Source organism: Podarcis erhardii (genome assembly GCF_964252035.2).
Source record: "Podarcis erhardii genome assembly, chromosome: 4".
NCBI lineage: Eukaryota > Metazoa > Chordata > Lepidosauria > Squamata > Lacertidae > Podarcis > Podarcis erhardii.
Genome location: NC_138508.1, coordinates 27241530 through 27264091, shown reverse-complemented (window position 1 = coordinate 27264091; position 22562 = coordinate 27241530). Strand labels below are relative to the sequence as shown.

At 44.7% G+C, this 22562-nt stretch overlaps 1 protein-coding gene and 1 long non-coding RNA gene across 4 annotated transcripts in view; one reads left to right on the top strand and one right to left on the bottom strand.

Annotated features, from left to right (window-relative positions):
* LOC309341374 overlaps positions 1–22562 on the bottom strand; it is a 376013-nt gene that overhangs the window by 304558 nt on the left and 48893 nt on the right. The gene's annotated exons all lie outside the window — the stretch shown is intronic.
* The window catches only part of LNX2 (ligand of numb-protein X 2), a 75205-nt gene that overhangs the window by 37362 nt on the left and 15281 nt on the right, over positions 1–22562 (top strand). For 2 of the 3 annotated variants that reach the window (XM_081860376.1, XM_081860377.1), the window contains exons 2-3: positions 17798–18291; positions 22080–22327. In XM_081860376.1, coding sequence (XP_081716502.1) covers positions 17897–18291; positions 22080–22327 — 643 coding nt within the window. In that variant the 5' untranslated portion in view covers positions 17798–17896. Of the gene's footprint in view, positions 1–32; positions 165–17797; positions 18292–22079; positions 22328–22562 lie in introns of those variants that run through there. The other variant, XM_081860378.1, reaches the window with a different exon arrangement.

The following is a 22562-nucleotide window of genomic DNA, read 5'->3' as shown; positions in this document are numbered from 1 at the left end:
TTGGATTGAGAAATTTTCCAGTCTCCTTTGAGAGACAAGTGCTTTTCTGATGATGCACAAGATCAAAGGGCATGCATTACACTCTCTGCTTCCTCGTTTTTTTCAGATTAGCTGCAAAGCAAAAGCTTGAATTGTAAACCAGCTTGAGCTTTTGGAAAGGCAAGGTAAAAAGAAAAATGTCTTAAATAAAAGATGCAGTTGTGTAAATGTATGAGTAAATGGAACTGCAACCTTTGGTGAAATACTTTTTTCTGCTTTAAAAGGTTCAGCATTAACAGTACAAAAGGACTATTGTCATTTCAATAATCATTTTTAAAATCTTGCAGCTTTCTCTGTTCTGATCTTTGGAAGCACATGCACTTGTCAAAAAGGAAAGGGTTTGATGGAATGCATTAGACTTTCTAATCTGAAAGAGCATCCCATATACAGTATTAAGAGTTGGACAGATTGAAATTCCTGTACAAACAGATTTTTCACCCTCCTCCCTCCCCAAACTCACTTGACCAGTGTGTGTGTGTGGGGGGGGAGGTCTGGTTAATTATTCCCTTTCTTAATTGCATGACTTCAAGCATAAAACTCTACCCTTCTATATATTCTGACTAAAAAAAGGTTTTGGTCTTTTCTTGTCTTTTTTTTTTTTAAATAATATTTATTAAAGTTTTCCAATTAATTACAAATTAATAAAACATCCAATTTCAAATCTTTTTCCAATTACATCCTTTCAGGACTTCCCCTTCCCTCCCCCCCTTGTATTCCAAATCTCTCAAATGATCTCAACAAGTTCTTCTCCTCAATTCAAACTTGTTATCCTTAACCCAAATTTTTTTTTTTTTTAAAAAAAACATTATTTTCCATTCCCCTAAAATCGGCTTATTCCCACCACGAGTTCCCCACTTTAGAATACCATGTAGATGTATATAGCCTAAATAAAACATAGTTTACGCCTTTAAGGATTCCACATTTCCCACCCCCCCTTTTCCCGGTTGCGTTCCCAATGTTCCTCAATGTCCGATATTTCCACGTCTCTCTAAATCATAGTCCTTTGCCAGTCCTCTTTAGTTTCGAATGTCCAATCATGGAAGGATTCTGTCTCAAAGAGAGGCCCATTTTTTCCATCCAGATTTTTATATCCAGGAGTGAAAAACTCCAAATTATAATCCTTAAGCTTGTCAAATCTGGATGTCCCAAATGTCCCCACTTTTGACTTGGTCCAATTCTTGTTATTTTGTTGTTCTTATTGATCACACTCCTCTTTTTATTTCTTTCTGTCCCTGTTTTCCTGCACAAATGTCCTAATTCCAAAAGTTAGTTCCTTTACAGAGGCTTGTTATTCAGAAACAAAACATTACGTCAAGTTCCTTTCATTCCACAACAGATGATTCCATTGTCTTCTTCGGTGTAGTGGCCTCTGTAGTCATAATAATGTTCCATTTCTGCAGTTTCCCAGGAGATAAACAGTTCAGTTCCAATTTCCAGCTAAAACTTGTAATGTCCCTCGGCTCCTCTAGGTGAATTGAAAAAACTGAGTTCTCTTCCAGATCGCATCCATTAGCCCTAGTAACTTTGTAATCCTTATTTAAAACAATTTGTATCCAATTTATAACAAATATAACCAGCAAAGTCCTTGTAACATAGTCTCTATCTTATTTTCCGCTTTGACAGCTCTTTGACAGCTGTCAAAACTTGCCTTTCTCCTCTCCAAACTCCGTCATCGATCGCTCCCGGGGTTCCAGGGGGGGTTGTTTTTAAGTCCGAATTCTACTTTCCTCCTCCAGCTCAATCTCATATTCTTCACTCGTGAGGTTAAAAACTTGCCAAAATGATGTTACTCCGATCTTAGTTATCAGATCCTTTGCTTTGACCCTTCTACAATGGAGGGGGTGGCTGACTTCCTTTTTTGCGCCTCCCCCGCTCGCTCCGAAATTTTTAAAATTTTTATCCCTCTTTTTAGTCCAAGTTCCAATTACTTACAGGTTGTTCTTTTAGGTCCGAATTTTCAAAGGAAGAAGCCAGCGCTCTCCGCCGAATGGCATGCGGCTTCGCACGGCAGGGATAGCAGAGGACTCAAAACACCACGCTTCTCCCCGGCACCCGATCCGTAGCCTTTAAAAAGGCTCCTTCACGAGTCGGGAGGGCGCTAACGGTGTCAGCCGAGTCTCCATGTCCACGGCCCCCGTGGCCGTGGTTTTTAAGGGTCCCCGCATCGCCGGTGCGGTAGGACCCAGCCCCTGCCGTGCAGGCTCCCTCCGGAGCTCGGAGGGAGTCCGCCATTCGGCGATGGCGCCGACCCGGAAGTTGGTCTTTTCTTGTCAAGAGATCTTGTCTAGCTGGTTTGAGTCACTTGACTGTATAGCAGAAATTACTTCATAACTAAGTCGTACAGGAATTTCTTAGATGGAATTGGTGAGCGTGTGTGAAATAGGGTATGTACTTTTCCTTTTTGTTATAATTGGATTGATCAATATGCAGTTGTGATTAATGAACTGTGATTACTGATTTTCTTTTGGTGTCTTTATGTTAATGATACAAAGCCTCATTCCCCCGCCCCCAGGGTTCACTGTTACATATTTTTCTGTGGATTATGGTGCATTGACGTGTATATTTCCTTTACATCTGTGTTTCAGTAACTTTCAATGCAATCCTATTTATGTCTACCCACAAGTAGACATATTTTTCACTCTATAAGACACACTTTTCCCCTCTTAAAATGTAAGGGGAAATGTGTGTGCGTCTTATGGAGCGAATGCAGGCTTTGCGGGCTACCCCAGAAGCCAGAACAGCTAGAGGGAGCGCTGCACAGCGCTCCTTCTAGCTGTTCTAGCTTCTGGCTTAGCCACGTGAAGCCTCCACAGGGCAGCGGGGAGCCTTCATCCTGCTGCCCTGCGGAGGCTTTGCGCAGCTATCCCTGTCTTTTGCGGGAGGTGGGGGAAGGGACAGAGTGTGCGGCTCTGTCCCTTCCCCCACCTCCCAGAAAAGGCCCCAAGCACAGCGCTCTCTTTAAAGAGTGCGCGGCTCTTGCGGGAGGTCGGGGGAAAGCCAGGAGGCTTGCTTTCGCTGAAGCCAGGAGAACAAGCGGGATCGGTGCGCACCAATCCCACTTGCTCTCCTGGCTTCAGGGATAGCCCCACAAAGCGTCCTGAGCGAAGAGGGAGGAGTGCTCCCTCTTCGCTCAGGAGGCTTCTTATTTCTTGTTTTCCTCCCCTAAAAACTAGGTGCGTCTTATGGTCGGGTGCATCTTATAGAGTGAAAAATACAGTAATTCAGTGGGACTCAGTCCCAGGTAAGTGGCTATAGGATTGTTGCTCCCTCCCTTCCTCCCTCCCTCCCTCCCTTATAATAATGGCTATACAGTGCATGCACGAGTGTAGTCTCTGGTTTTGCAGATTGTAAAAACTGCCAGAATTTTTAGTGCATTAGTTATTGAAGATGATCCCGAGATGTTCCCAAGACATCAGATTTAGCATCAGGCACAGAACTCAACACTGGTGATGAGGGTGAATTTTGGGGTATTCAAAATGCAAACTCCTGCAGTTTGAGATGTTTCACTCCCAATTCAAGGCAATCCCAGACCCTTCCAAATTTGGGAGAGGGCTTGGTTTGCTGTGTACCAAAGTCTGACCATCACTTCTGCTGATGCCAATAAAATCTGCCTCCTGATATCGCTGTCCTCTTTTCTTCCTCCCAAACTTACTTGATGGTGGGGCAGTTACATATTGGGGCCTCGGGAGCCCAGGGAAACAGCATTTCCCATGGGTCCTTGAGGCTGGAATGCTGCTGCTGTAGGGCTCTAGGCATCAGAGGGGAGTCCGAGACCTCGGGAGAGAGAAGAAAATGACCTTGCTATCCCTGCCACACTGCCAGGGAAGGGATGGCATTGGGCACAGCAGTTGATTGGAATGGGGGCGGATGACCCGATCCTTGCTTTTTTGCAACTTTTCCTTTTGCAAGTTCTTGAAGGCTCAGTCGTGTTTTGTTTTTAGTGCTTGCAAGTCTAGATCAAGGGAAATTAAGGGGCATTTCCTTATCAGCACTCAGCAGCCTGAGCAGCTTAGTTTTATTTTATTTCACCCAAACGGCTTTAAATCCTTATTTGTTGCTGTATATGCTTGAAAGGACATGGGGCTGATGCTTGCTGTGATATCGCAAAGACATCAAGGAGGCTGGGTAGGATTGCCAGTGGTGAAGGTGGGGGTGGGGGTAGGGCTTCATCGTCCCACAAATATCCTTGCCCTACCTCACAATGGCCACAAACAAAATTAAGTATTAAATGCACATTTCTTGGAACTCAGCGACTTACGTAGCTTGCAGAATTTAGCTTACTGGGGCGGAAGGGGTGGGGGCAGTTTTGATTCCTGTCCTTCTCTGCAGAGTACGCAGAGCTCTCTGTATAATTTATTCTAGAACCTAATATTAGCTTTTCGTAAGACAACATACAAGAGGTGTCCTTGAGAGAAACAGAAAGAGAGAGGGAGAGAGAAAGGAGTTAGCACTCTTTTTAAAGTCGCTGCTGTAATTAAAGCCTGAAGCTTCTTGTTACTATGGAAACGCCAAGCACCACAAATATGAAATGCAGGTTCCAAGGCCTCCGTTAAATGTGCCCTAATATTCTGCGTTCGTAAGGTTGAAGTTGTGCTTTCCGAATGTGCTTCCCCCTCCCTCTCTGCCACCAACAGGCAAGAGCCCTTTTTGCATTCGCAAGCGCACATGAATCTTGGGGGGAAGGGGCATTCACAAGTGCATGCTGAAGCGGAGCTGTTGGGGAGGGGAGGGATGGGTGGCAGGGAGACCGAGGCTGAGGTGAAGAACATAAAAAGAGCTCTGCTGGATCAGGCCAGCGTTCTGTTCTCTCAGTGCCCAACCAGATTCCTGTGGGAAGCTCACAAGTAGAACAAGAAACTATGAAACTCCCTCCCTCATGAGGCAGTGGTCGCCGCCGGCCTAGATGGCTTTGAAAGAGGATTAGACAAATTCATGGGGGAATAGGAGGCAGTATTGCTTCTGAATACCAGTTGCTAGAAACCGCAGAGTACAGTGGTACCTTGGGTTAAGTACTTAATTCGTTCCGGAGGTCCGTACTTAACTTGAAACTGTTCTTAACCTGAAGCACCACTTTAGCTATTGGGGCCTCCTGCTGATGCCGCGCCGCCGGAGCCCAATTTCTGTTCTCATCCTGAAGCAAAGTTCTTAACCTGAAGCACTATTTCTGAGTTTGCGGAGTCTGTAACCTGAAGCATATGTAACCTGAAGCGTATGTAACCTGAGGTACCACTGTATTGTTGCCCTCAGGTCCTGCTTGTTGGCCACTGTGAGAACAGGAAGGTGGACCAGATGGGCCACCGGTTCCTATTCCACTTTTGCCACTGCTGATATGTTCACTTCTTCCCCCTGGGCCCAATCTGTGCCTCTCTGAGAGGAGGAAGATGAGATGTATAGAAGTTATCACTCCTCTCCTTGCTCGCCAATGCAGCCTTGAGAGGGCAGGTGAACAGGCAACAACAGTTGGAAGGATGAGTAGCATCACATGGGACCCCTATTGGGGTCTAGGCCTCAACAGATGCTCAATGATGCCAGCCTTGTCCATCAACCAGAGGTCTAATGGCTGCTGGGTGGTGTGTTGAGTGCTATGTATGCAGAAGCTGAGCGGAAAATAATTGTATCCCTTTCCCAAGGTACCAAATATTGCCGTTTCAGTGCTGGGCAAATGTGATGTCTTTGCACCCGAAACTTTTCAATCAAACTAGACCTCTTCCTGTGAGGGCACCACACTTTTGCTCAGCGTTCAGACTGCAATATTCCATAAGGTGAGGAGATGTGATTCATCTGGAGGCAAGGGGAAAAGGTCTGCCACAAATTATCCCAACTTCCCTTCTGTCTTTCATAAACTTGGCACCTCTAATCTTAGCCTTTGCTTCTGCCCGTCTAGCAGCATTTTCAGCTTCCTGCTGTCAGCATCTTTCTTGTGGCAATGTAATATATTAGTCATTTATACCCAGTTAGAACTAGGAAAGCTTAGCATAATGCTGAGCCTGCCTCCAAATGCTTTGTATAACAATACTAAGCAACATGGGGATGGCTGTGTGCGGATGTTTTCAAGTGTTTTTGTGGACATCGGGGGCAAGCCCCTCCAGATGTTGTTGGATTCCAACTCCAACACCAAAGTGACCTCCCTGGGGTGCAAGCCTGGGCAGAGTGTAGGGAAGTCCTGGGATGCCCAGATGACAAGACCTGCTCCCCCTCGGCCTCGCTGACGTGGTCTAAAGGAAAGCAGAGCAATATGTTTGGCACCAGCTTGGCTGCAGGAGTTTCCAGAAGCTATAGGAGCCAACGCCTATGGGCTGAGGTCCCTTCGCCCCCACAATAGAGGCTGCTGGCCCCCCAAGTTGATGGGCATTGCCATTCAATTGGTCTGTGTGTGTTCTGTGTCTTGTGATCCATTATGCAGGGTGGGGCTTCCCTGCCCCCCCCATATTTTATTCAAGTTGGCGCCCCCCTGCCGGATGGAGGTGTACAAGGCACCTCCTTAGGGACTCCACTTTGGATTTGTGTAGGGTTTACTCCCTAGCCTTTTCTTCTCCCAAAGGTATCCTGCAAGGCAGCGAAGATTAAGGATCAGAGTTTTCCTTCTTCTAGATGGGCTACCTTCCGAGGCTGACAAGCTGTATTTGCCCCTCACTTCCCTCTGCAGCACGTGAAGAAACCACCTTCTTGACTGTTGGACCCGCTATTGGTCTCAATCTGCCAGAGACTCACATGCAGGGAAGTTCCTAACTCGGTGAGGGTTTGAGACCCACTGGCTACCCTCACCTGGTTTAGCTGGCCAGTTGAAGCCATTTCCCAGGGTGTGACTGCTGTCACATGTTGACAGCTTCTAGGAGCCACAGGTGAGAGCTAAGTGCAGGGTGGGGACCAAAGGAGGACAGACTACCCCAGAAGGAGCACGACGTGTCCCCCACCACAGGTACTGCCCATACTCTAACACTCCATACACCCCAGCATCAGTGAAAAATGTTGTTGTTGTTGTTTAGTCGTTTAGTCATGTCCAACTCCTCGTGACCCCATGGACCAGAGCACGCCAGGCACTCCTGTCTTCCACTGCCTCCCGCAGTTTGGTCAAACTCATGCTGCTGGCTTCGAGAACACTGTCCAACCATCTCGTCCTCCGTCGTCCCCTTCTCCTTGTGCCCTCCATCTTTCCCAACATCAGGGTCTTTTCCAGGGAGTCTTCTCTTCTCATGAGGTGGCCAAAGTATTGGAGCCTCAGCTAGTGGCTGGATAAAAGTGGGCCCTGATTATTACTGCCATATAATTAGCACACTTAAATAAAAAGGGTGGGTGGGGTGGAATCAAAAGAATATTCCTTACAGTTTTGCATCATTTGTCATTCCTGCCCCGCCGCCCCCCCCCGCCATAAGCGCATCTTCAATCATGGAACAGATCCCCGTTGAGGCAAGCCATGTTTGATGGAGGGTGAAGTCATCAGAAATTGACGCGGAGCTTTGTTTTTGCTTTACAGCGCCAGATGCTTGTCATGAAAAATATGACAAGATCAGATATGGAGCCGTTTATGTTGTCTCTAATTATCCTGCTATATCAGTGCCTAGTTAAGGCAGCTGGCTAAGCCCCCATGTAAGATGCTGTAATTCTGCCGAGTGCTGAGATGGGCCGAGCATCTGCTTTGGAGCTGCGGCGTAATTAGGCTTAAATCCGAACTCTGCTTATAGGGTTTTTGTGCTTTTTTGTTTGTTTGATGTTAGTCAGGTGACATATAGATCACTGTCAGAACAGGTTCCTGTGGAGTGGATGCTAAGGCAAATGGAAAGCAAGGCAAAGGAAGTCTGAAGCCAGCGCAGTCAGTTGCTCTAAAGCGGAAATGATTCCCTATCCTGTTTAATTACTCCATTTGTTTCAATTATTTAAAATTCCATTCATAACTGATTTGGAACTAGTCACTCATTTCCGTCATTTTAACTTGTTTTTGTGCCTTCGGTGGCAGACAAAGCCACTTTACTGGCATGAAACTGTCAGACCGTATACATTTAAAGTTGTATCATGCCACTTCTAGCAGCCACATCTTCCCCCAAAGAATCCTGGGAACTGTAGTTGGTTCAGGAACCCCTATTCCCACCACAGACGTACAATTCACAGAGTGGTTCAACAATCAGTCCCTCTTCCCATGGAGTCCTTACCTCCTCAGCTAATGACTCCCCAACATAATGGGCTGTAATAGAAGTGGGGGCACATACGCCCTTTTGGGGGCCAGTTCGGCAATCTGTGGGTTAGAGCAGGGTTTCTTAAACTCGGGTCTCCGGCTGTTTTTGGACTACAAGTCCCATCATCCCTATCTAGCGGACCAGGTCAGAGATGATGGGAATTGTAGTCTAAAAACAGCTGTGACTGCCTGTGAGGTGATCCAAGGAGACATGGAGTGCAGAGAAGAAATCAAGCGGAGTAAATGCATGTGAGAACCAGGCATAGGCTGGTGTGAATCATGCATTGGTTTTCATCATGGGATTGTTCTGTTGGTGCAGCCGCACCAAGCTCGGCGCCCAATTAGCAAATCTTAACACGACAGAAGCCGCATCGTCAATTGTGCCCTCCGGGAGAGATGTTCCTTGTCATACTATTTCTTAAAAGGATAAACTACAAGATGTAATTTGTTAGAAGCCACCTTCTTAAGGCTGCGCAGTGATGCTCACTGACAAATCGCAGTTACAAGCGGCATCGTGATCGGGAGTACGTTGTTCAAAATTTAAAAGAAGAAGCAGTAGCATCAGCCACAATAATTCGGTTGTCATTCTGAAATTCCAAGGGGCTCATTTCTGAGTGAATTATGTTTTGAAAGGCAGATTTTATAGCTATTTCTCTCTTTCCCTTGACACTTGCTATCATCTTGCTTGCAGTTCTTTCACCAGTATTATTACTGTTATAATAATAAATCTACTGTGCCCAATGTACAGAGTTTGCGGTGGGTGCTAGCTGTTACATCATGGGAGGCTTGTGTGTGTGGGATAGCAAAAAGAGAAGGGGCCTTTTCAGTAGCAGCCCCTGGTTTATGGAATGCTCTCCCCAGAGAGGCTCTCCTGGCACCAAAAACAACATATTTCTGGTGCCAGGGGGTTTCTCTTCTCTCAAGCATTCCACTGTTAAATTTATACAGCAGTTGATGATATTTTGGGGCTTATCTGATTGTCTCTGTTGGGGAAGGCAAGGATTTGTTTTATGGTCTGATCGCTTTTTTGTTTGCGCTGTTTTTAATAATGTTGCACCATGTATCTCTTTGAGCCTTTCTGCATAAAGTGGCTCATGAAAATCCAGGCTGATCATCAAGGTCTAGTTATCATGAGCAGCAGATAAGATTGTAAACTTATACACCACAATTCAGGTGTCACTTGATTATTCTTCCTTATAAACAGATTCCCTGTATGTTGAAAACTAGTTGTCATAAAGAAGGGTTCTAGCCTCTTTCTGCCTGCAAGTTTTCTATATTCAGGGAATCGGGACGCTCCTCTATACAAAAAATCATTTTAGCCCTCATCTGCAATAATAATAACAGTTATAACAAAACAAATTCCTTCCAGTAGCACCTTAAAGACCAACTAAGTCAGTTCTTGGTATGAGCTTTCGTGTGCATGCACACTTCTTCAGATACAGTTATTATTATTTATACCCCGCCCATCTGGCTGGGTTTTTCTAGCCACTCTGGGCAGCTCCCAATAGAATTAATGATAATAACAATCATTTTAAAAAAGCAATAAAACATCAGACATTAAAACCTTCCCTAAACAGGGCTGCAATCATATTTATCTGTGTGCTGTTTTATGTACGCATTCATTCATTTTCATATAAGCACAGGGCAGCACACACCGCATGCTTTTCTTCCCTTTTTTACCTTCACAACAACCCTGTGAGGTAGGCTAGTTCAAGAAGACAGTAACTAGCACAAGGTCACCCAGTATGTTTCATGAAATAGGCCCAAATGACTGATGGAAGGCACCCAATTACCTGAATCATATTTGGCAGGTGATAACTGAACTGCTGCACGCAGGGCATACAGTGGTACCTCGGGTTAAGTACTTAATTTGTTCCGGAGGTCCGTTCTTAACCTGAAACTGTGCTTAACCTGAAGCACCACTTTAGCTAATGGGGCCTCCCGCTGCTGCCTTGCTGCCGGAGCACGATTTCTGTTCTTATCCTGAAGCAAAGTTCTTAACCTGAAGCACTATTTCTGGGTTAGCGGAGTGTGTAACCTGAAGCATATGTAACCTGAAGCATATGTAACCCGAGGTACCACTGTATGTACAATGCTCTATTTCCCCCCGGGGAACACCTGGTAATCATTTCAGCTGTACATAGCAGTGCCTCATCATGACTTGCAGGAGCCTTGTACTCCAAATTCAGGAGGGATGAGCCTTATCACTTGGGATAGCACTGTGATATGACCAATCTTCTCTCCAGAAACCTTGATGGGTAGCAATTTAGTGCTATGGTTCATAACCTATGGCTCTCCGGATGTTGCCGAGCTACAACTCCCCTAATCATCCATGACTGTTGGCTGTGCTAACTGGGGCTGATGGAAGTTGGGAGTCCAATAACATCTGGAGCACCTCTGGTTTCCCATCCCTGGTGTAGGTGATGACAGACTCTCCTAGTTTGACTATAAATGCCATTTACTTCCCCTTCCCTGCTCAAGTTTACTTTGGGTCTTTGTTCCTTTACCATTCAATCAACATTGTGAAGATAAAAACCATCCTCTCTCCAACTACGGTTTACATGGCTGCCATTATGTTGGTGCCTGCCTCCATCATCAGTGAGGAATGTTTTTCTCTCCTTGCTGGGCTAACGATGAGAGCAGCACATCTATTACGTTTGAGAAATTGGGGTTCTGTGCTAAGAAATGTTCTCATTTTGCAGGCAGAATGTCTTATGCTTAGAGTGGGAGTAAATTTTGCATAAAATAAAATTACATGTTTTATTTTGGGTGCATGCCCAGATTGGCATGGCTCTTTCCTCCCCTCCTCCACCCACTTGTCATGTGTGTGAAAAGAAAGGAAAAATGAAATTGTAGAACAAGCACATTATTTTTGTCAGTCCATTGACAAGCTAAGAACTGACTTTCATAGCAAGTCTAAGAGGCATGACAACATTCAGATATTTTACCACCTGCCCACCGCTCGCCTCAAGCAAGGTACTCAGAAGGATCTGTAAGGCTCAACCAGGAAATAGTCATTAGAATATCTAGCATGCATTCTTTAATCCTATGCAAAAAGTACAGTACATGAGCAACTTTTGACTTCTGAGGGGTTGCAGAGACACCTATCTTTAAGTGGAACTAGCAAATCTGCTATCTAAAATCTTTCAAAGTAAAACACAAAAATGTGCCAATAAAGTATCTGTTTTCTACTTGGGTATTGTTTGAAAAAAAATTAATATGGCATACAAGTATTGGGAGCAGACAATGTTGGGCCCAATATTATTTACATGATTAAGATTGCAGGGTGTACGTGTGTTTCTAAATTCTTAGTACAGCCAAACTAAAGGAATTCTGCATTTTTAAATCTTAAAGCATAATGGGCTTAAATTGGAACATCCAGGTCAGAGAGGAAAATAAACAAACCAGTTAAGAAAGTTAAAAACATAGCTGGAAAAACATTTAGACGCTACCTCACCCCTGTCTTTTCCACCAATTGTTCAGGTATTTAGCAGATATCCTCAGTTACGGAAACATCCTGACAGTCTACCACATCAATTCAGTTTCCTCCAAATACTTTCAAAACATCTAATGCACATGTGATTTCCTGCCTTAACCAAATGGTGGCTGAAAAGGAAATGACATTTCAAGGCTCTGATGGTATAAGGCAGAATCTTGATCACCATGTAATACACTGAATTTTATGGTGAGAGTTCCCTTTCTTTCCCTTGCTTGGAAACCCACACTGTTGGTACTCATAAGGAAAAGTTTCCATCAGCCGCATGAGGAATGAGAAAGAAAGGAACAAAGTGATTCTCACGGTAGCCGCAAGAGGAATTCATTGCGCACCTTAGAGCTGTGCATGCCAGTTCAGATCTTGGCACTCTGAATCTGCCCCTATTTGTCATTCGTCTCTGCTGCTGCCAGTCCTGTATCTTGATAGCATCTCCTTTTATTCCAAAGCAATTTAGTTTGCAGCCAATGGAAAATTTGGCTTGCCTGAGAGGGTAGTTCAGGCATAGGCAAACTCAGCCCTCCAGATGTTTTCGGACTACAACTCCCATCACCCCTAGCTAACAGGACCAGTGGTCAGGGATGATGGGAGTTGTAGTCCCAAAAACATCTGGAGGGCTGAGTTTGCCTATGCCTGGGATAGTTCATGAAACCTGCCAAGGGAGAATGCGGGAGAGAGTCCATGCAAAGGATAGCAAACTCACAACTAAAGCTGCACTACCTGCCCCATGACTGTTTGCAGAAGGCCACAAAGCTTTTGAGAATGCTCCTTTGGCACAATTGTCTGGGAATCTTTGATAAGAACCTAGGAATCTGCCTTATACCAAGTCAGATCATTGCTCCATCTAGCTCAGCATCACTCGGCAGGGGCTTTCCAGGATCTCAGGCAAAGGTTCTCTCCCAGCCCTACCTGGAGATGCCAGGGATTGAATTTGGGACCTTCTGCTTCTACTGTGCAGCCAGGCACAAATGGTGCCAAATGGAATAATAAGCTAATGCAAAACAAAAATAGGCAGATTTGCTTGAGTTGCATCATTATTTGGGAATTCCTTTTTGTGGTGCAGAATCTGGATTGCTGAGACACTGTATGAATATTTTTAGCACAGAGTATGCACTGTGCTGATAACAGTGATCTTCCTTTCAAGGTAACTGAGAAGAAGGGTGGTGAAACAAGGTGTCATTACAGGACTTAAAGTGTCAAAGTCGCACAGGGCTGGAGCCAGAATGTATTGTAGCATATCTGGGCTAGTTTAGGCTGTGCATAGCACACCATTAGTTCCCCAGGTTGGGGAATGCACATTTCAGTCCACATCAACAGATAAATTGATTTTGGGATTGAGTATCATTGTGCTTATCCATATTTGCATTAATTGCACTCACAGATCTCCTTCGCTCGACTGGGGCAAATACATCCGTTGTCAACTAATGCCAGGAGCATTTGTCATTTCGACAGTATTCCTATTAAAAATGGATTTGCAGTTGTCTTCATGATGGGTTTGCTGTGCTGTTCAGCTACGACTGAAACGTATAATACAAGATACAATATTTGTATAATGCAATATTTTGCTGAAACGAATAATACAAGAATATGCTGCAGCTGCTTCAATCTGGAATGTTCAAGAGCCTTCTTGATTGCATAGCTTTGCATATTTGCTGGGAAATAAACATTTTTAGGATGCACTATGTGTTTTGACACCCCGCCCCTCTGGAATTATACTACCTGATAGGAACAATCTCCAAACCACTTAACTTTCCATTGATTTCAGTGGAACTGCTTTGGATAGAAAGATTTTGCTGATGGCAGCCATACAAGGCAATCCTTTTATAACCAATCTTTGGGATAAGTGTGATGATGCATGTTTTTGCGCAGAGCAGTGGGTGGTGTATATGATGCCTTGTTCTGGTTGTTGTTTTTTAAAATATTTTTTGATTTTGTGCATAAATAAAAGGCTTACACACAATCATGAATAAATGTAGAATCGATGCGACTAATTTGCTTATGACTAAGTCATCTGGAGGAAGGAATTGCTACTATGGAACAGTTTCCAAACGCAAAAGGTTACCTACAAGAAAACATGCCAATGAGAAGCCTCTACAGTGGTACCTCGGATTACAAACACCTCGGGTTACAAACACTTCAGGTTACAGACTCCACTAACCCAGAAGTAGTACCTCGGGTTAAGAACTTTACCTCAGGATGAGAACAGAAATTGCGTGCCTGTGGCGGGTGGCAGCAGGAGGCCCCATTAGCTAAAGTGGTACCTCAGGTTAAAAACGGTTTCAGGTTAAGAACGAACCTTCAGAACGAATTAAGTTTGTAACCAGAGGTACCACTGTATTCCCAAAGCTGTATGATATCCAGGATTACCAGTGGAAATGGGGAGTCCCCAGCTGAACTCGGCCCCAAAATCACTAGGTTGCCTAAGGCAAACTATGGTTCTTTCCGTTTCAGGTCTCCCTTTCCTCTTCTGCAGTAGGGGGCTAATAATACTGCAGTCCCCCACAGCAACGACCTCTAACCACCCCAGACCCCCAGCCACCAACCTGTGTTGCTTTCCCTGTTGCTAGCCTTCCTGTTTAAGACCATGGCTAGTTAACACGTGCCAGGGAGGCAACCTCATTAACATGCAAACACAAAGCTACTTGGCTGGGACTGACATTTTAATTATCTCCCACCAGTGTGACTTTCTCTCCATCTCATCGTATCGCGTGTTTTATTTCATTAGAAAAGCCAGGGTATTGGCTGTCAGCTATTAATTATGAAACCTATTTATAAGAGTAGCCTGTCGACGTGACTTGCTCTTTGTTCCACAAATCAAGTGTGTGTGTATTATTAATGCGCTCGGAGCAGGCTTTTTGCTAACCACAGCTAGCGCATTGGAAGCCACGCAAACTTCGCTCTCCTCCTCAAATTCCCCTCTTAAGCAGTTTTGCCGGCATCAGCCGTAATCGTAGCTAAGACCAACCAGGGTTTCTCTTTAAGCAAGAATCTGAAAGTACAGTTTGAAGTCACATAGGAAGCTGCCTGGGACTGAGTAACCATTGGTTCCTCTAGCTCAGTGTTGGCTGGCAGCACTTTGTAAGTCCCTCTTCACAGGGAATTCTGGGAATGGTACCTCTGTGAGGGGAATGGGTGTTTGTGGACTAACAACTCTCAACACTCTTTGAACCAACTCTAGCTCCCAGAATGCTTTGGGGGAAGCCATGAGTCTTCATAGTGGTATCATAGTGCTTGTTCAAGGAGGCATTGCGGCAAGCAAAAGCACCCAAGAAGGACTCAGAGGAGGGCCAGTGAAGGGTGTGGCTTGCAGAGTGGACATGGTCTGGAGACTCCCAAAGGCCGGAAAGAGCGCCACATCTGACCCCCAGGCCTGAGGTTTCACATACAGTAGATACCAATGAACTGTCTAACCACAGTTACAGGGTAGGTGTGGATTTTGTTTCAAGGTAAGATAAAGTCTGCAGAGGGAGAGCTCTGGTTTCCTGGCTCATTGTGGATACTGGAGAGCCTTCTTTACCACAGGTTTGAAACAAAAATCCTGGTTTGTATTAAGCTAGCGCTTCCTGGGAAGCTAGCGCTTAGCCTGAGAATTGTAGCTTAGTGTTAGTTAACAAACCACGAAAATAAACAGAAGATTGGGCTATATAAACACCATACATTTTAAGCTCCTGATTTCCCCTAGAGAAGGCTGGGAAGTGTGTGTGTATTATTAATGCGCTCTGAGGAATAAACCCCATTTCCCAGGATTCTTTGGGGGATGTCATATGACCAGTATTATGTCTGCATTGGTACATAGCACATTGCACAGATAGATGACAGCTGGGAAAGATCAGAAATGAGGAAGACCAAGTATTCTTAAAAGAATGGAATAATTTTCTAACACATTTGAGAGACCACTGTAAACAGTTGAAATCATTGGCAGGAATACAATGACACTTGTAAAGTAATATGGATTTTGGATACCATGATTATATGATAGATTACAGTAAAAGATTCAGGAAAATGTTTAGAATTGGAACCCATGGAGGGAGGGAGGGAGGTCTCAAGGTTCGAAAGAACCACTTTTTTAAGGTTTGAAAATGTTATGTTTATGGTGTGCAATTTTGATGTAAAACTAATAAAAATGTATATATAAAAAAGATAGATGAAAACTGATGTTCCTCTTGAGTTTTGTTTTAAATTAAGATGTTTCTCTTGCCTTTCCATGTCCGCTGCAGCTAACGACAAAATAACAAAACACATTGCAAACCCCAAAAATATGAAAACACAGACATTGCTCATAAGCAGCAGTCATCAAAACCGTGTGTGTTTGTGTGTGTGTGTGTGTAGATAATAGAGTTTTAATTGCTAATCACTGAGATGGACAAACTTTCCACATATGCGTTTGGCTTTTGATATTGCTGACTATAAAATGCATAACAGGGCCGGGTGGTAGTGGTGGAAATGGAGCCAAATGTCTCTGCACGTATGTTCGTGTTTCCTCCTGTTTTAAAAGGCAGGTTTGATGAATGGGGTCTTCTAACCTCTAATACACAATAGGAGCATTTGTTTTGTGCTAAGTCAATGAAATGAATTGTTTTTGTTTTGAGCTTAAGTGCTCCTGCTGCCCCATGTAGCCTCGCTTGTAGCCAAAAAAGCACATAATAGCTGGTGCATAGCACTGGAAAATGTTTTCGCTGTGGGAAAATAAAGGGCCAAGCGCTAGGCCTTCCCATTTCCGTATAATGTTTTGGAACGAGTGTTCTGTGACACCATTGGAGCGTTGGAAAAGTACAGAATGTGGTGCCTCTGTGTGACAAATTCAGCTATGATTCTTTTTACAGCAAACTTCTAGCTCTTAACAGCTGTCAAGGAATGTTTAAAAGTGTGCAGGCAATGCCAGGAGCCAGAAGAGAACATTTCCAGCTGTTGGGAGTGGGTTTCAGTATCCAACATAGCCTAGAACTGAACTACAGCTTACGTGCAAATACGTGAAAGAAAATCCTGGCAGCCTCTTGTAAGGAAAAGCAGCTTTGGAAAGTTGAGTTACTGGAAATACGGAAATGTGCGCACACTGCTGCTGCTCTGTTCTGAATCACACACACGCAAAGGGGGCTGTTTTCATGGAACGTGTAGATAGGCCCCTGTTGCCTCCCTAACACACCAGAACAAATGATGTAAATAGTAAACAATTTCACGATATTATCCAGAATAAGACTAACCATGGAAATCATGCATAGCATGCAGAAGGTGGACAGAGAAAAGATTTTCTCCCTCTCTCATAACACAAGAACTCGTTGGCATCCAATGAAGCTGAATGATCAGTCCAAATAAAAGGAAATACTTCTCCTGCAGGAGGCAGTGATAGCCACCAACTTTGATGGCTTTAAAAGAGGATCGGAGGAGAGGGCTGTTGATCTATGATGGCTCTGCTTTGCTTCCACGATTGAGGCAGTAATGTTCCTGAATACCAGTAGCTGGAAAATGCAAGGAAGGAGAGTCCTGCTTGTGGGCTTCCCTCAGGCATCTTGTTGGCCACTGTGAGAACAGGAAGGTGGAGCCAGCAGGCTCCTCTTATGTTCTTTATGTTAAAACTGCTCATTTTGCATAATGTGAAACGGGTTGTTGCAGTCAGCTTTTATTGGTGCAGAAACTGGGTTACATGGACATCTAATTTTAATTCAGTTTTTAGGTTTGTGGTACACACACACACCAATTTCATGTCCCCATTTTCAGGGTACAAAAGTGGTGGAGGATTTCAGTGGCGGGTTGCGGACAAAATCTGCTGGTGCTCTTTTCCCTCTTGATGGCCACCATTTTGGTCGCCCCCAAAGGCTGGTGGCAATATCATTTTGGAGTGGTAGAATAGCAGCTACCAGTGGGAGGAACTAGTTGAAGATCTGTATGTTGCCCATAGCCAGCCATGGAATTTGCACCCTGCCCCCAAAATGCAAAAATAGGGAAGCAGAACAATTTCTCCCTCTAGATTCAGCCAGAGGTTGAGCTCAAGTTTAGTACACACAGCAGTGCTGAACACAGTTTCTCTTGCATCAGGTCTTCTTGCTCACTCATTCAGTGAATCTCAATAATGATTATTATCTTTTTTACTTTTTCAGAAAAATGACTCTTTGCTAAACAGAAAAAAATCATGAACAAATAAAACCTCTACAAGCAAGTTCTCCATTGACGAGGAGGCCAAACCGGAGTGCTTTATAATGGGCACCACAAACGAGGAGATGGTCTCGGTGGAGCAGAACTTGAACCCTCTGTGCTTTGAATGTGGCCAACAGCATTGGACAAGGGAGAACCACTTGTACAATTATCAGAACGATGTAGACGATGATTTGGTCTGCCATATTTGCCTTCAGCCCTTGCTACAGCCATTAGACACCCCTTGCGGCCACACATTCTGCTATAAGTGCCTACGGAACTTCCTGCAGGAGAAGGATTTCTGCCCTCTGGACCGCAAACGGCTCCATTTTAAGTTGTGCAAAAAATCCAGTATCCTCGTCCACAAACTGCTTGACAAACTCTTGGTGTTGTGCCCCTTTTCTTCAGCGTGCGAGGAAGTGATGCAGCGGTGTGACCTGGAAGCACACCTCAAAAACAGGTAAGTAGGAAAGGCCATCCACCAGTGATAACTTAGAAGTTCTGCATCTTTCAGTCGCATTTGAAAAGTGTGGGATTGAACCGTCAAGACTAACATGCTTATATGCCATAAATGTCAATGTGAGTTGAAGTATGCTTTTCTTTCTCTGGATTTCGTATGTATGTGTTTTGGACTGAAACACTTTTCCTTTTCAGGGGTGTTGTTCATTTATTAATTTGTGTTGTTGTTGTTTAAACACACCTCACTTCTTATTGCACAGCAATCCCAGGTCATGATACAATCAATAAAACAATTTTAAACTACAGTACTGGCAATAACATCCTAAAGCAAGAGTGTTCAGGGTTAATCCTCTCAGACTTTCCTTCACTTGAGTAAGGCACTGAAAAACCTGGACAGACCTCTCAAAAGCAAGCCTGGTGCCAACTATACTACCATCAAGATCAGGTCTTTTTCTAGAGGCTCACCTGCTGTGGGGAGAAGTCAGCTACATCCTCTGGGTGAATTTATGAACCATGTTGGCCCCTGATAAGCCTAGGCTCATGGCGGATCATGAGCTATTGGGAACAAGCTGCATACTAATGCTTTCTGCCCAATCTTCTACTTCACTCCTCCCTGGGCACAAGGAGGAGGCGGGAGGGAAACAGGAAGCAACAGTTAAGTTTGGTCTCCCACAATGTCCAAATCCAAGATTGTGGTTTGTGTCTCCCCAACAAGCTGGTAGTCATATACCAAAAGCAAAACATGGTTTAGGGCTGGCTAACTAGCCTGACTTGTTAGGGAGAACTAAACCATGATTCCGGGTTCAGGTGTCATGGGAAGTCAAGAAGTGGGCGTCCAAGCTTTTTCTCCCACTCGAGCTAGGGGAGGGACAAAGAAGAAGCAAGCACCCACCAGTTTGCTTGTTCCCAATAAATCACAATAAGCCTGCAACTCTGGGTCACCGCAATCTGTGAACAAGGCCTATGCTGTCTCTGCAGTCCACCCAGGAGAAAATGAATGTCATCCATGGTTATCATTAGAAACCCAGGAAGCTGCCTTATACCAAGTAAGAGCATTGTTCCATCTAGCTCAGGATTTACACTCTCCAGGGTTTTAGGCAGGAGAGTCCTGCTTAGCCCTACCTGGAGATGCCAGAGATCGAGCCTGGGACTTCATGCATGCAAAGCATGTCTGTGCGCCATGTCCCTTCCCAAATGCCATCATTACCATGCCATTTTCAGCATGTAAAATGTTTTAAGCTGCAATCCTCTACACACTTTAACCTGTGTGACTAATACCTTCTGAATTGAGAGGGGGCTTCAAGAAGTGTAGCTGCAACCTGTCGTTCCTGTTTGCAGATGGGAAACTGAGATGGGAAACCTGAGATCTGTCGATTGCCCAAATTCACCCCAGTGAATCTGTATGTGTTCAGGCTTGCAGTCTTACCTTCCAGGTCCAAGGCCGCACTCGCTATTATTCTGAACCACCGGGAACTAGAACAGACTCGACTGGCCTTGGCCTTGCAGTCATTCTGGCTCAAACCCGGTAGTTTCTATTGACAAAATAATCTGCTTCATTTAAGCATAAAAGATGAATGAAATGTCAATGTAACCCTGAGGCAGCTCTGGAGCGTGTGGTGAATCTCCGAGCTAGCTCAACAAGGAGATTAGAAGAATGGGGCACAAATGTAATTATTTCCTGGTCACTAACCCCGCCCCCAATATTACCCTATTGCCTCATTAGCATCCCATTGATTTATCAGATTTTCAGGTTCAGCAAGTTCTCTTGAGAGCCACAGGCCCCCTCAGAGCACTTTGAGCTCCTCTGAAATGAGCCAGCGCAAGTCTTGGGTGGACTTTTAATTCCCTAGCATGTGACATTTCAAAACCTTCTTAAATGTTTAATAGTGCTTTGGAATGCACTTTGCCAAAAAGTCAATTACTGAACAGAGGACCAAGATTGTTCTACGGGACTCAGCCGAGCTTTCATTTGATTCTTTCCAAGTGTTCAGCAAAACCATACAGATGTCGAAGATAGGCATAGCAACTCAGCATATAGTGCAGCGTTCAACAAGGGTGGCAACTTTGCTGAATCATTTGTAGGAGGTGGGGTGGAGAGACATGGCGCTGTCCGGGTGCATCCGGTCACATCAGACCACACACACACCCTGGGCTGGGGCTCTGCTGGACACTTGGTACCTAACAGAGATCTCTGGGATTTGTGTAGTGCAGGAGTGCGGGACCTTTGGCTCTCCAGATGTTGCTCAGCTAAAACTCCCATCAGCTCCAGTTAGTTCAGTAACATCTGGAGGGCCAAAGGTGCCCTGGCACAATCAGTGCTGTTTGCAGAATTTAAGGTCCAGTGGGTTGGATTCAAGGTAAGTTGAATTTAGGCCATGCTTGGAAATCAGTTAGTCGTGGCTTAAGACCAAGTGATTTCAATATTAACCAAGTTCCATTTAGCTGGGATCCAGACCCTTATTTCCCATACCAAGCTATATCATGTGTGTGTGTGTGTGAGAGAGAGAGAGAGAGAGAGAGAGAGATTCCACCGTTGTGCAGTTTGTTTAGTACTGGAATCCCTTCAAATTATTTTTTGTGGTGGACACATGGCAATCTCTGCCTTGTCGTCATTTGTGTATGTTTTAATGACGATGCAGTTGCTTTAAGCAAAAGTTGTTCATTGACTTCAGAATACCTGTTCTAAGGCATTCCAGTTCACCCTTGGGATTTGGCAGTCTGTGACATCATAACAGGTCAACCAATGACAGCAGAGGAGCACAAGTGGTAGAAACAAAAGAGGACCGAACAGATCAGTGGCTGAGGAATGCAGGATGTTTGGGGGTGGGGAATACAAAAACAACCAAACATCAATTTTCTATTATTTGTCACTGTGGGATACTGTCCACATGGCCACCCATTTTGACTTGTGCATATTACTTGTCAGGGCTCCCCCCCCCCTAGAAAAAGAGGTGGTGGAACTTGCTGAGCACCCACCATAAATTGATTTGAGAGAAGACTGCTCCAACTTATATTTGATCTTTGGAGTCAGAGTTTGATGCATACATGTAATACAAAGGCGATGGAGCAGACATCATACTCAGCTCATTCCCCAGCTCCCTGCCCCTTGTGCCCACATCATTCCTCTAAAATTTTAAGCTAACCCTGGACTGGATTACAAGGATAGTTCAGTTTGGGAGGTACCACTGAGGAAGAGTGGAAGGGTTAGGGTTTCAGTCAGTAGGAGGTACAAGTCAATGATCACCCAGCAGGAGTCACTGAGTCCCAGCCAAAAAGGTTGCTCTCCTTTTGTTGTTGTTCCTTGTCTGACAAAGAAGGGCTTTCATGTTACTCTTTCCATACCTTTCATCTAAAAAATATAAGGAAGATTTAACATTCAGGTAGGGAATCCCAATCTTTGGACAACACCTATATCTGAAGTCATGAGATGGAAAAGGTTCTTTATCAAAAGACTAGCTAATAACTGCCCTTCTCCAAAATAACACTATAACTCAGCCCCTGCCAACCTGGTGCCCTCCATATGTTTTGGACTACAACTTCCATCAGCTCTGCTGGCAGGTGCTGATGGGATTTGTAGTCCAAAATATTTGGCGAGCACCAGGTCAGCAGAGGCTGCTGTAACTATTTAGCAGAGATGTCTTTTGGAGAGTGTGTGTGACATGGATTGCTACTCAGCTGGATCGCAAGCAAGACTCCAGATTAGTCAACCAAAAGCTTTGCTTTTTTTGTCCAGACATTTTGTGAGCCTCCTTATATCTATGTGAAGACATTGTTGTGTTTTGTCCTTAGGTGTCCTGGGGCTTCCCACCGAAGAGCTGCCTTGGAGAGAAGAAAAAACAGCAAATTGCAGGCAGACGCGGAGAGCGAGAATGAGAACAGCATGATAGATCGCCCAGGTTCTCAGTCTCCTGACGCAGAGCATTCTGGGACAGGAACAGCACCAGCAGAGCAGAACATTACATCAGCAACTGTCCCTGTGTGGACAGATGAGTCTGGCCTTGACAACCCTGCCTTTGAGGAGAACACAGGAGCTGACAGTATGTTCTGTTTCTCTCTTGACATCCTGTTTGTTCTGCCTGTATTAAACCTTGAAACGTAGGAAGCCCCCAAGCCAGATTTATTCTTGCATGCAATCATTTTCATGGTCAACTTCTTCCAGTTGCTTGTTATTTTTTAAACCCTTTCTCTCTCATTCTCACTCTGAAGTAGTTAGGGCTGTGTCAGGGAACTGCCATCGGAGAGACAGGTGGTGGACAGGCTCCAGGAGAATAG